Source organism: Terrapene carolina, unplaced genomic scaffold (assembly GCF_002925995.2).
Source record: "Terrapene carolina triunguis isolate 2854851 unplaced genomic scaffold, T_m_triunguis-2.0 Scaffold96, whole genome shotgun sequence".
NCBI classification, from domain to species: domain Eukaryota; kingdom Metazoa; phylum Chordata; order Testudines; family Emydidae; genus Terrapene; species Terrapene triunguis.
Window position 1 is genome coordinate 59,578,942 of NW_020664447.1, and position 14,219 is coordinate 59,593,160.

General features: G+C 45.3%; 1 protein-coding gene across 1 annotated transcript in view; it reads left to right on the forward strand.

Moving 5' to 3' along the window:
• The window catches only part of LIN52 (lin-52 DREAM MuvB core complex component), a 65,159-nt gene extending 52,477 nt beyond the window's left edge, over positions 1 to 12,682 (forward strand). Inside the window, exon 6 of the mRNA XM_024192738.2 lies at positions 12,152 to 12,682. Within this exon, the coding sequence (XP_024048506.1) occupies positions 12,152 to 12,207 (56 nt within the window). The 3' untranslated portion in view covers positions 12,208 to 12,682. The remainder of the gene's footprint in view (positions 1 to 12,151) is intronic.
• Positions 12,683 to 14,219: the final 1,537 nt, after the last annotated feature.

Genomic DNA, 14,219 nt, shown 5'->3' on the forward strand with positions numbered 1-14,219 from the left:
GGAACTAGATCTTAGTGGCTCTCTGGGCCTGGGCTGGGACGTCACTGCCCCTCACTGCGGGTTTATACCTGGTCTGGCATTGGCTGTCTGTACGTGTGCCAACACTGCCCAAATTCTTATACGTTTGAAGTTCCTTGAACATTCATCTCTGCAGCTTGATGTGAGTCTGGAATCTAGAAATGTTGTGCTCTTGAGTAGGCAGGGTAGGGAGGGGAGCCAGTGGGGAAATGGAAAGAATGTAAATGCTTGGCAGTCAGTCCACAGAGATAAATTATTGTACAAGTACCTTTGTGAGGAAATCACAAGGAGATTGTAAGGGAGGCTAAATGTGTTGAGTTAAATTATTATATGTGGTATTTGGTCACTTCCAGTATTTGCCCACCATCAGCTGAAGCTCTCCCATAACCAACTAGGAGCAGTCATGTGCACCCAACCTGACCCAGGGAGTCAAGTCTTCAGCACCTCATGACTCCTAAGTGCACCTATCACTTAAAAACAAGTGATAGGTGCAGCAGTACCTGTATGGACAGTTTTGATCCATCACTCTCAGATCATTTATCAGTCACAATGTAGTGCTCACGTGGACAGAACCAGAAGCAGGATGTCACAGTGGGGTTTCATGTTTTAAGAAAAGACTGAGAGTCCTGACTCATAGCCTCTTATTCTGATTCTCTTCTGACTTGCTGCTTGGTATGTGTCTGTAAGTCACTTCCCTTCTCTGAGGCTCAGTTACTCCCTCTGTAAAATGGGAATGAAAGTAGTTGGCCTCCCAGGGATGTTGTGAAGCTTGATAAATTGTTTGCAGAGTGCTCTAAGAGCCAAGAATAAAAGGTGCTATAGGAGTAGAAAATATTGCTCCATACAGGTGCTCCTTCTGGCAGCTGCTCAATCCTCGGTCACCTTCCCTCAAGAGCAATTAATGATTGTGTAGATACTCAGTGTCCAGAGATGTTTTCTTAAGCTCAAGTTGAACATAAGCATATTTCAGGTAGTCTTGTCCTCTGTCCTCTGCAAAGGAGATGGGGATGGCATCTGCTAACCACTGTTCTTCAGAGATAACTCCTCCAGTTATTTACTGGTCTGGGTCTGCTTCATGGGTCCACACACCTCAGGACACTGAGGTTTTTATCTGGCAGCCATATCAGAGAGAGATTGGGACAGCAGAGCAGTCAGAGTTCTTTTTATGAAGTGTGAAGGATGGGATGGAGCAGGCCAAATTCCTAACATCTACCAGATGTTGATGGGACTGGTGGAATCTGGTCATTCTGCTTATAAGTATGTCTGGTAGGAGAGGAGCTAAGACCACCTGCATTATCAGAGTTTTTGAAGCAGGGTGACTGACCTCTCTTGTCGTGCTAACTGTGTCCCATAGACCTTGGCTGATACAAGCCATTCTGTTGTGTCTTTTTAGGGTTAGTGTAGTAATTTTAATCTTCACATAGTTTGCTGTTTTAGTTTGTGTGTTTGTAAATAGATTGCATCTGGGTTTTCTGTCTGTAGCTCCTGGGGCTGATTATCATACAAATGCCTCTGTACTCCCTAGTACTGCCCCGTAGTGTCCCCCAGATGCGCTAATAATGGAGCCCAGCCAAAAGATTAAGCTTTGCCATTGACTTTCACAAGCTAAGGGTATGTCTACACTACGAAATTAGAATTTTATATAGAATACGATTTTATAGAAGTCTATCTGTAGAAAGCGATTTTATACAGTAGATTGTGTATGTCCCCTCTAAGCGCATTAAGTCGGCGGAGTGCGTCCTTAATACCATGGCTAGCATCAACTCATGGAGCGGTGCACTGTGGGTAGCTATCCCGCAGTCTCCGCTGCCCATTGGAATTCTGGGTTAAGCTCCCAATGCCTGATGGGGCAAAAACATTGTCGCGGGTGGTTTTGGGTACATGTTGTCAATCTCCCCACCCCACCCCCCTTCCCTCCGTGAAAGCAATGGCAGACAATCATTTCGCGCCTTTTTTACTGGGTTACCTGTGCAGACGCCATAGCACGGCAAGCATGGAGCCCGCTCAGCTCACCGCTGCTGTTGTGAGCATAGTAAATACCTCGCACATTGTCCTGCAGTACGTGCAGAACCTGGTTAGGAGCCACCAGCACGAGGACGATTGTGAGGAGGACATGGATACAGATGTTCCTGAAAGCACGGGATGTAGCAATTGGGACATCATGGTGGCAGTGGGGCAGGCTGATACAGTGGAACGCCGATTCTGGGCCCGGCAAACAAGCACAGACTGGTGGGACCGCATAGTGTTGCAGGTATGGGATGATTCCCAGTGGCTGTGAAACTTTCACATGCGTAAGGCCACTTTCCTGGAACTTTGTGAGTTGCTTACCCCCGCCCTGAAGTGCAGGAATACCAAGATGAGAGCTGCCCTGACAGTTGAGAAGCAAGTGGCGATAGCCCTGTGGAAGCTTGCAACGCCTGACTGCTACCGGTCAGTCGGAAATCAATTTGGAGTGGGCAAATCTACTGTGGGGGCTGCTGTGATCCAAGTAGCCAAGGCAATCACTAACCTTCTGCCTTCTGCTAGCAAGGGTAGTGACTCTGGGAAATGTGCAGGTCATAGAGGATGGCTTTGTTGCAATGGGGTTCCCTAACTGGTGGGGCAATAGACGGAATGCATATTCCTATCTTGGCACTGGACCACCTTGCCAACCAGTACGTAAACCACAAGTGGTACTTCTCAATGGTGCTGCAAGCACTGGTAGATCACAAGGACATTTCACCGACATCAACGTGGGATGGCCGGGAAAGGTGGATGATGCTCGCATCTTTAGGAACTCTGGGCTGTTTGAACAGCTGCAAGAAGGGACTTACTTCCTGTGACGAAGTGGAACTGTTCTTAATGTTTCCTCTGAATACTGTGTGGGTGCCTCAGTTTCCCATATGCATTTCTTAAGTCTCCAGTGTGCATAAATGGCCAACAATCTATCTCCTAGCAATAAATGGCCAGGGCCCTTCCCCACTGCAAGGGAATAGCTAAAGGTGAACAAAGAGATCAGGCGACCTCCTGGCCCGGGAAAGAGACAAAGGCCTGAAAGGAGGGGCTGGAGGGGGTTTCAGTTGGGAGCTGGCTGGGGACGAGGAGTGAGTGCAGACGTGGGTGTCTGGCTCGCTGGGCCCCAGAATGGACCCGGCTGAGGGATCCCGTTCTCTGTACCTACGAGCTCTGTTTTAGACCGTGTTCCTGTCATCTAATAAACCTCTGTTTTACTGGCTGGCTGAGAGTCACGTCTGACTGCGAAGTTGCGGGTGCATGCAGGACCCTCTGGCTTCCCCAGGACCCCGCCTGGACGGACTCACTGTGGGAAGCGCACGGAGGGGCATATGCTGAATGCTCTAAGGTCAGACCCAGGAGGTGAAGCCGTGTAAGTTTCTTGCCTTGAAGACAGTCTGCTCCATGGGAGAGGAGGCTCCCCAAAGTCCTGACTGGCTTTGTGGGGGGCAGTTCCAGAGCATCGCCCGGGGACTCCGTGACACTTCCCAGACCAGAAAATTACTGTTGGGGATGTTGAAATGCCAATAGTTATCCTTGGAGACCCAGCCTACCCCTTGCTTCCATGGCTCATGAAACCATACACAGGCAGCCTGGACAGTAGTAAGGAGCAGTTCAACTATAGGCTGAGCAAGTGCAGAACGGTGGTAGAATGTGCCTTTGGACGTTTAAAAGCTCGCTGGCGCTGTTTGATGACTAGGTTAGACCTCAACGCAACCAATATTCCCATTGTTATTGCTGCTTGCTGTGTGCTCCATAATATCTGTGAGAGCAAGGGGGAGACATTTATGGCGGGGTGGGAGGTTGAGGCAAATCGCCTGGCGGCCGATTTTGAGCAGCCAGACACCAGGGCGATTAGAAGAGCACAGCTAGGTGCACTGCGCATCAGAGAGGCTTTGAAAACCAGTTTCATGACTGGCCAGACTACGGTGTGACAGTTGTATGTGTTTCTTCTTGATGCTAACCTGCACCCTTTGTTGATTTTAATTCCCTGTAAGCCAACTACCCTCCCCTCTTTGATCACAGCTGGCAAAGGAAATAAAGTCACCATTGTTTTGAAACCATGCATTCTTTATTAATTAAAAAAAGTGAGATAACTGACAACATAGCCCGGGTGGGGTGAGGGAGGAGGGAAGGACAAGGCCACATTGCTTATTGTAGCCAACCTACAAATCAAAACTGTTTGAATGACAGCCTTCTGTTGCTTGGGCCATCCTCTGGAGTGGAGTGGCTGGGTGCCCAGAGCCTCTTCCCCCTCCCCCCGCCATGTTCTTGGGCGTCTGGGTGAGGAGGATATGGAACTTGGGGAGGAGGGCAGGTGGTTATACAGTGGATGCAGCGGTGGTCTGTGCTCTTGTTGCCTTTCCTGCAGCTCCACCAAATGACTGAGCATGTCCGTTTGCTCCCCCTTTAGCCTCAGCATCGCCTCCTGCCTCTTCTCATCGTGCTCACTGTATGCTTTTCTGGCTTCTGTCACTGTATGCCTCCATGCATTCAGCTGTGCCCTATCAGTGCAGGAGGACTGCATGACCTCGAAAACATGTTATCGCGAGTGTGGGTTTTTTCGCTTTCTAATCTGCGATAACTTCTGGGACGGAGATGATAGGGGGAGCATAGAAACATTTGGACCTGCAGTGAGATAAAAAGGGAGAGTGGAATTTAAGATACATTTCTGAGAACAAAAGGGAGACTCTTTCACAGTGAATCAAACAATTCACAGCAGACAGCACATGTGCTTTAGGTATATGGTCGCATTTTGCCTTTTATATTGAGCGCCTGCCAGTATGGTGACACGTCACACACAGCTGGGCAACAGAATTCGGTTTCCAGGCAGCCACGGTAAGCCAAAGGGTACGCGGGGTTGGCTTCTTCCGTTTTCATAACATGTGGGAATGGTTTCAAACTGCAGCGCCCTCCTTTCCCATAGTAAACAATGCCAGTTGGGTTTGCCATTTAAAAGGAGGGGCTGCAGTTTTCAGGCGGATGTGCAGCACACCCCTCCCCCCACCCCACCGCGTGGCTATTCTCTGGGATGATCCCTTCACCCCTCCCCCCACCGCGTGGCTATTCTCAGGGATGATCCCTTTTAGCCAAGCGCAAACAGCCCAGCATGAACGGGGTCCTTTTACTGTTCCCTTACAAAAATTCCCCTATTTCAACCAGGTGACCATGCATATCATCACTCTCCTGAGGCTAACACAGAAAGATATAGACCGAATGTTGCTTGAATGGAACCAAAACCCAGGACCATTCACTGCCATGCTTTGTGCTGCAATGATTTCAGACTACCATGGAGAACGAAATAAAGCAGCCCTCCCCAGAAACCTTCTGCAAAGGCTTTCAGAGTGCCTCCAGGAGAGCTTCATGGAGATGTCCCTGGAGGATTCCCGCTCCATCCCCAGACACGTTAACAGACTTTTCCAGTAGCTGTACTGGCCGCGAATGCATCCCAAGTCTTCAGGGCAAATCAAACATTAAACCCAATTGTTTTTAAACCTTGTAGTGTAGTGACAAATGTGCACTCACCAGAGGTGCCTTCTCCACCTTCAGGGTCCGGAAACCCGCCTTGGGAGGGTATTGGCTCCAGGGTGATGAAAAGGTCCTGGCTGCCAGAGAGAACGGATCTCCACTTTCCTGCTGCACATTCTCCTCCTCCTCCTCCTCTTCCTCATCCACAAAATCCTCCTCCCTGTTGCGTGAGACTCCCCCCTTGCAGGTTTCCACGGACAGTGGTGGGGTAGAGGTAGGGTCCCCCCCTAGAATGCCATGCAGCTGATCATAGAAGCGGCATGTATGGGGCTCTGACCTGGAGCGACCGTTTGCCTCCTTTGTCTTTTGGTAGGCTTGCCTGAGCTCCTTAACTTTCATGCGGCACTGCTGTGTGTCCCTGTTGTAGCCTCTCTCCACCATGCCCTGTGCGAATTTGGTGCATATATTAGCATTTCTTCTTTTTGATCAGAGTTCGGCCTGCACAGATTCTTCTCCCCATACAGCAATCAGATCCAGTGTCTCCTGTTCAGTCCATGCTGGAACTCCTTTGCGATTCTGGGACTGCATGGTCACCTGTGCTGCTGAGCTCGCCACTGTGACCAAACAGGAAATTAAATTCAAAATTTCCTGGGGCTTTTCCTGTGTACCTGGCAAGTGCATCAGAGTTGAAAGTGCTGTCCAGAGCAGTCACATTGGAGCACTCTGGGATAGCTCCCGGTGGCCAATACTGTCGAATTGCGTCTGCAGTACCCCAAATTCGACCCATCAAGGTTGATTTTAGCGCTACTCCCCTCGCCAGGGAGGAGTACAGCAATCAATTTTAAGAGCCCCTTAGGTCAACGGAACTGGGTGGTTGTGTAGACACATTGCTTATAAAATCGACCTACCACGGCTAAATTCGACCTAACCTCTTAGTGTAGACCAGGGCTAAGGCAAGTAAGAATCCTACCCATTGCTCATGAGTGAGCTCTCCCAGGGCCCTCCGTGTGTTATACCAAGAATGTGTTTGTGTCTTCCTGCCCTAATGCTGTCTGCTCAGTCCAAGAGAAGTCATCCCTATTACAACAGACCTTCTTGGCAAATAAGATAAAAATCACCTCCTGCTGCCTGACACACACACACTCTCTCTCTCTCTCTCTCCATCTCCAAGGTAGGCTTCTCCCAGCCTTGGACAGTTCCCCTGGCCGTTCTTCGTATTTATAGTTAAGGGAAAGTACTTTGGTTTTGCCATCCCTGAGTGATATAGTAGTTCTACAGTCAAGCACCATGTCTTTTATTAGTTTCCTGGTGTTGGCTGGTAATCTAAACAAAGCACGATAATTTAACTGGAAAACTGGCTACAAGATGGGCACCTGGAGAAAAAAATGACCTTAGGAAATGGGGAATGTTTTAAAAGCAATCAACAGAATACTGTGGGGGAAGATGATATGAAATGAATTAGATCAGGGCAACATGTATGAGAAACCAACCAGGAAGGGGCTGAGGAAGGAGGGATAATAAAATATTTAACTATGTGGCAGAATTAGAATATATGATAGTGTGATGTGATCTAAAGAAAAACTATTCTAGAAATAATTCAGAAATATTTAAAAAAAAACTTAATGTGGACTTTTTAAAATCTGTAAGGCCAGGTTCTTTAATTACCAGAAGTCCAACTGTACAGGACTCAGAGGAAGAGGGAAAACTACAACAGATACATTTTTTAAACCTTTAAAATTTGTCTAAAATAGCCTTTTTTTTTTAAAAAAAAAAAAAAAAGGGCAAATATTCGAAGTCTGATATCTCAGGATCTTTCAGGCCTAAAACCAATTTCTGTGTTCCTCATTGGGAAGGTGAGAAAATCTCCGCTTTCATAGGAGAGAAAGTCAGTTTCCAAACCTGAAAAGTAGCAAAAGATTTGAATTTAGCCTGTCCTATATTTTAGTCCAGTGTAATTTTGAGAAGTGAATTTGGGGGAGAAAGGAGGAAATGTTTCTTTGTCAGGTTGATTGCATTTTTAAATGTCTGCAGTTTCAAGCTGCTCATAGGCTTGGAATGCTAGAATAAGTCCCAGAAGAGATGGATTAGTGAGCAGAGGGCAGGTGTAATGGCCAAAGGTTCGTGATAAATGCAATTTGTCACATTATTCTGTTGCAAAGATATCCCCACATGCATTGTTTATGTGTAATCGTGTGTGTGTATATTTGTGTATGGGTATAATAGAGTGGTGTGTTTGTGTGTGTATGTATATCACTTTGGGATCCTTCTGGGTGAAAGTTGCTTATATAAGTGTAAGACACTGTTTTCATTACTGGTTTTACTGCAGTAATCCTCCATTATTTCCTGGCTATCCAGACCTTATGACAGTTTGTATTGTGTTGTCATATGCATGAGAAGGCTGTTTATGAGATGTTGGGGACCAATGAGAATGGACCCCCATCTCCAGCAGAGTGTTCTTTTCTAATTAAATTGTCACTAGAAGGAACATCCGGAGCAGCAGTTTTCATTTTGGATTGGAGGCAAAACATTATGAGTTTTTGTCATTTGATTAAAAAGTTACTTAACCTTTAAATTGCTACAGATGTAAAGATGGCTCTGAGTTTCCAATGTAATCGCCTCAAAGTTAAAATCAGGAAAATCTTTGTGTAATGAAACCCATATGTCATAGTGAAAGGATGCAAAGTGCTGGCAGAGTGGGCTGCTCTAGCAGGAGATTCTGCACCCAATCTTGTTAGCCAGGGCTGCTTTTGGTAATCCCTCATCTCCTCACTTGTAAGAAATCAATCTGTACCACTGAATCTTTTCAGCCAGCAGCCACAAAATTTACTGCAGGAGGCAGTTTGGGGACAGTTGTAGTAGAACAGGAGCACAAGGCAACAAGGCTAAATGCAGGATTGAGGGATTGAAGTTCTAAAGAAGAGATTATATTAAACCTAACTCCACCCTCTGAGCAAGTGGAAATCACAGCTTCCCTTTTCCGCCCTGACCTCTCCTGTCCAATACATGCTCTGAGATCCACCTCTTCCAAGGCAGAAAATTTAATTCCTGGGTCAGGGGTCCCCATTATTTACAGCAGTCTGATGCCAGTGTTTTATGCAGTCTGAGGAAATGGAGGATCTGTTTAAGCACTCGACTTTTATTGTAACCCAGGCTGATAACGTCTTTAAAAGGTGTTTTTCTGTGGTCTTCAATACCCACCCCCCCTTCCCCACCTAACTGAGGAGATTAATTTGTAACCAGGCTATTGCGATCGTATCCATTGTTGATTTTCTATTGTAGTGATAGATGCACAGCATAGGAAGGGTTGTAAATTGTGACTTGACATGGAGATTCATGTTTCTATTTTATGCTGCACAGACTCTGTGGTGTCTGTTTGCTGGTACAATGAAACCTGTGCTAAGACCCCACCTCCATTAGACAAGTGCCTGGTTTAAGCAACCATTTTAAATTATCCCAAAGGCTTCCAGTACATTTTTTGTCCAGCCTTTTAATTAAAAGATCCACCATCTCTGTCTACTAGGCAACTGGCTTCTGCTGTTCCCTTGGGCAGTTGCTTAAGATAGGTTTTATGGTCTTTCTCTTTGACTGCAATCGCTTTTAGAACATAGAGGTGGTTTCTTCATTCTCCAGCTTCTGCAGAAACCCAAACGACTCCAAGATGCCCACCTGGAAATGCTATTCCCATCATAAATAATTTGTTTAACCAGGAGCTGGGTAGACGGAGCACTTTTATTATTGGAGACTTTTTTATGGAACACTCATGTTCAGGAAAGACTCCAAAGCAGATTTTAAAAAGGGACCAAGGAAGGAATAGCGAAGACATTTGAATGCAGAACCCTGCAATCTGGATCTGTCCTGTGTTTACCAGCAATACACTGACCTGTGATTCTTGGGAAGATCAGACAGTCAGGCAGAGCAGGGAAAACAAGATTATAAATATTTGTGTAAACTTGCCTTTACAGTATGGCTGGGATTTGTTTGCATTATGGGGATGTATTTCATGGCAATCTCTATACATATACAAACATGTGGGGCCCTCTCTTAGTTTGGTGTCATACCTTTAAAAATAGAGCCCTGACACAGCCCGTGTGTGGAGAAGAGAAATACAGAATAGCAGAAGGCTGCCTCCTGCTCCTAATGGGATTTTGTAGCAGCATGTGCGAGTTTGTTTCAGAAGTCAGAAATGAACAGATGTTGGTATAAATTACCTCTGTGTCTGATGTCTTGCAAATTAAAAGCGCGGTTGGCATCACTAAACAATTTCACCAGGTTGGGCGGGGGGAGAGCGGGCGGTGATTATTGTAGCAGGTCGGTAAGAATCTTAAGCTACAGCAGAGTAGGATAGCAAGGATAAAGGAATGAAGAATAAAATGAGAGGTCTGTGAATTAATCAGAAATGTTAACATCTCCGATGACAAGTGAACAGGAGGGCACGTGCTCTGGAGCAACCCCCAACCCACAGTAATTTCACTCAGAGCACAGACGGAGTCTATGCTCACTGCTTGATTTATAGGGTGCAACCCTCTTTGGGGGAACGGAATTGTCATACATGCGTATATCTCCTATATGGGTCTGATTTTTAGGAAATCTTGCCACTCTATCAGCTGAGAATGCTGTAGCTGGATTTTGTGCTTTCTCTACAATAGCATTTTACAACGCTGCACTGTTAGATAGTGTGAAGCATGGCAGTGTCAGGGAGCTGTTTGCATTGAGGAGTCTGTTTCAAACTGAAACCTCTAGAAAACTCACATTTTTATTAATCACATTCTTGGTTTGTTTATAACAATATAGTTCTGAACCAAAAAATCCAAACCACCCTCTGCCCTTCTCCAGCTCCTTCCATCCGGGAGTCTCAGAGCACTTTATTGGTATTAACACCTTGGGAGGCAGACAGATATTTTTATTATTACACCCATTTTGCAGGTGGGGAAATCGAGGAACAAAAGGAGTAAATGGTTTCCTGGGCTCACAAAATGAATCAAGGGCAGGGCTGGGAATAGATCCCAGATTTCCTGAAGCCCAATCCAGTTCTTTAGACAAAGGACTGTTCTTCAGTATAATGGGAGGATCCTGTGTATTCTGCAATTCCTCAGCCATGGAACCTACCATAGAGTTCATCCTTTTTCTTGGAATTGTGCTCCAGAATCCATGTTTACATTTAAAAAAAGAAATGTCTAGCCATCATGATTGAAAACATGAACCAGTGTCACTGATGCAGTAATGTCTGCCTGAGTCTGCAGGCAGCCTGAAACAAAAGCTCTGATAGCTGAGATGTGTCCCATTCATTTAAACAGGGTGTTGACTCTGAAACCTAATCATGCCAATTTATCTGCCAGCATGACAGCTATTTCACTGTTGACTGTTTTAGCAGAAACATCCAGCTACTGGACACAACTTCTTCAGGTAGGGAAGTAGAGATCGGTAGTTTAGGGAATTGAGGATGGCATCTGAGGTCTTTCAATGGTAGGGCATGAGTTCTAATCAGCCAGGTGAGTAGTGACCAAATGTCTTTGCGTGATGATGGGTGTTTAGTAGCTTATGTGAAATGAGTCAGGTTTTAGTTCAGTTCCTACAGGCGTTATTTGTCATTTTTGCTGTTCCTCTCAGTAGAGAGGTCAAGAACTATGAATGGACCTTATAAAAACTAAAATCCCATCTCATCCCTTGAGGGCGCTCTCCAGGTTTGGTGTAGGAAACTTGTACTGCTCCTGTACCTGTTCTGTGAATAAAGGACTCCATGTTCCCTAGGCTGTCAGTCAGGAACCTTTCACCAGCACAAAGCTTACTAAAGCCTTTATTTAAAATTGCTGAAAAGGTGAGGAAACCCGTCTATCCAGGGCTCGATCACTAATCATGCTGTCTATATTTTGTATTGTGATTGTGGGACAAAGATTGTATTAGGGTGGCTCTGCCAGAGCCTATGGGCTCACAAGTCAGAAATGTTTTGTGCAGGAAAGTGGCTGTATAAACTTAGCTGTAATACAGCAACCAGAGATTGATGGTGCCAAGAGTGAGAGAGAGACATATAAACCTTGCCTTGCTGTATTTAATATCTAGGAACTGACAATGCAAAGAGAGAAGACCAAAGCTCTATAAACTCTACTTTATTACACCATCCATAGATGAACTGCATTGAGGGAATATAAACCTTATTATATTGCAGCATCCAGGGAGTAACACTGCCAAGGGAGAGAGAAAATGCTGTCTAATTTCTGTTTAAGATCATAAGTATCCAGGGACCAGTAATCCTGAAATGGAGAGAGACAGAGCTCCATAATCTCTGATGGATTTTAGCATCCAGGAACAATTGCCCTGAGACAGAGCGATGGAGCTCCGGGTTACACCATTCAAAGATTGATAGTGCAAAGACAGAGGGAGATCTTGCATGACCATGAGGCTATCCACAATAGGAATAGAAAGTGTAGATTGTATGTAATGAGACAGGCCATGGGAATTATTGCTGAGCTTTGAAGTTTCCAATGTGTGGCCTATGTTTCCAGGCTATCAGGAATTCAAGGTGCAGTTCAGATTTAGCTTTTCATTTAAAAAAATTCTTAGCTATGTGTTAGCATCAGTGCACAGTTCTAAATGAATTTCTGTCCTGTGATTAACTATTATAAATGATCCTGCTCTGTTTGTTTGACATTAATCTTTTTTTCCCTTGTGATTTCAGCTAGAGAAATGACTCGAGGGAAGTTCCTCAACATCCTGGAGAAACCCAAGAAGTAGCTGCTGTTACTGGAACTCCGGCAAAAATATCCCTGTCTGGATCATCTCACCCCTCACTGCAGATCCAGCTGAACACTATGATTTCCTAAAGAGAAGGATAAAGCTCTTGGCTCTAGAACTACAGAAGCAAACCTCTCTACTGCTTCCACAGCTCTTCTCCTTACTGACGAGCAGCATTCCAGACATTGCTCACAATGATTGTCAGTAGTTCCATCAGCACTGAGACTTCATCCAACCTTTTCGGCACCTGATTGCCAGGAAAACTCAACCTTAGCATGCTGTGGCAAAGTTATGCAGCAATCTTTCTATAAACCATTCAAAGCAGTACATCCCCAGTGGCCTCACTCAGTTGCTCTCAGTGGTGGCATCTATTAAACCAGGGTCTTTGTGATGCTGGCCAGTACCTCTGGGTAATGCATTGACTCTTCCATGTGTCTCTCTTGCCTTAGGAATAGTGAGTCTATGTGTGTAATTTACGTGCTGAAAGCACCATTGCAGTGCTGGTTATAAGTAGTGTTCTGGATGAAGACTGACAGTTCTAGGATTGGTTAATCCTGGATCTGCACAATCGTACCCTGCTTACAGGGCAGGTGGAACTTGTTCTGTGTACTAGATTCACATTACTCACACCCTTCAGAGGAGGATGTCCTGTAATCAAGGGAAGTCCTTCAATCCTGTCTATACTATTCTGCTCTTCATTCCACAAATACTTGCATCAGGTGCTATGTGTACAGGGAGCTCCATCTCGGTGCTAAATATTTGTGTGTTCTCTTGTTAAACCTAGACCGATGAACCATAGGGAGTGAATGAGAAAAGGTGGCTATTACTGTATCATGAAAGAAAATATCCCTGTGGGAACTTCTGCCAGGATACAAACAGATCTATCAGCCCACTTTGCAAATCCAGCTCAGTGAGAGGCCGGCTGAGGTACTGGAGGAAGATACAGGGTTGAAGGGCAATAATGTTTTCAATTATAGAGAGCTTCAAGGTGGAGCGACTGTCTTGTTCACACCCCCGTGGGGATAATCTTCATAAACAGCATCTGCATGCTTACACTTGAAAATAGAATTCTGATGTTTTCCCACATTATTAGAAAACAGCAGCCCCGGAACTTGCTTCACCTGCAAACGTGGACTGTGCACCCCATTAAGGGGAGAATTGTACTGTAAGCTAGTATCCTCCTGTTCAGATTGGGTCTCATTCATCTGGTACTGGAGTACTTTTTAGTGCCTTGAGGCCCATCTGGTACTGGAGTACCTTTTAGTGCCTTTCCTCTGTCAACATGCTGCTGTGTATCAGTCTTGTGTTTTCAGATTTTATTTTTCTCTATAAGGTTGACACAGCTCTTATTTCACTCTGTTTTCTTTTGCCCAGTAAAATTACGTATTCTAGAGTTAACAAACTGGTCGTTCCTCGGGGCTAAAAAATAGTTCTAAAGTGTTGGTCCAAGAGCAGTTTTCTCTCTTTGTTCAAACAGTTTCATACACATTTTAGCATGTGTGCCCTTTAAGTTTAGTCATTCTCCAATTTGCAATTGGCTGTGAGGTGTGAACTGAATCGGGGCTGTACTTGTACAACATCATATTAATGGACTGTCCTTGAAGCATTCCATTCTTCTGTCTTGGGGTGGACTCTGCTTTTAGGCCCCGTGTGCATTAGTGAGGAGCAGATCTCTGCTTGGGAGCAGACTTCTGATTTTTTACTACAATTTTTAAAGCCTTTCCATCTTCAGTCTGTGGGTGCCTCCATTTTGTCAATCAGAACTAGGCTAAATTGGGAAAGCTCCTCTTCACTAAGCTTGCACAGTTAAGACCTTGTTCTGCAAAGACTTACTCAAATGCTTAACTTTGAGCATGTGAGCAGTCTGATTGAACTCAGTGGGGATGTACTCATATGCTTGTCTTTGGAGAATTGAGACTTAACAAAGCAGCTGCATCTCTTGAAAGGAGGGGCAATAGGATAGTAGGAGATGCAGAGAAACTGAGAGTGGAGAGTCAGAGACAGGAAAGGGA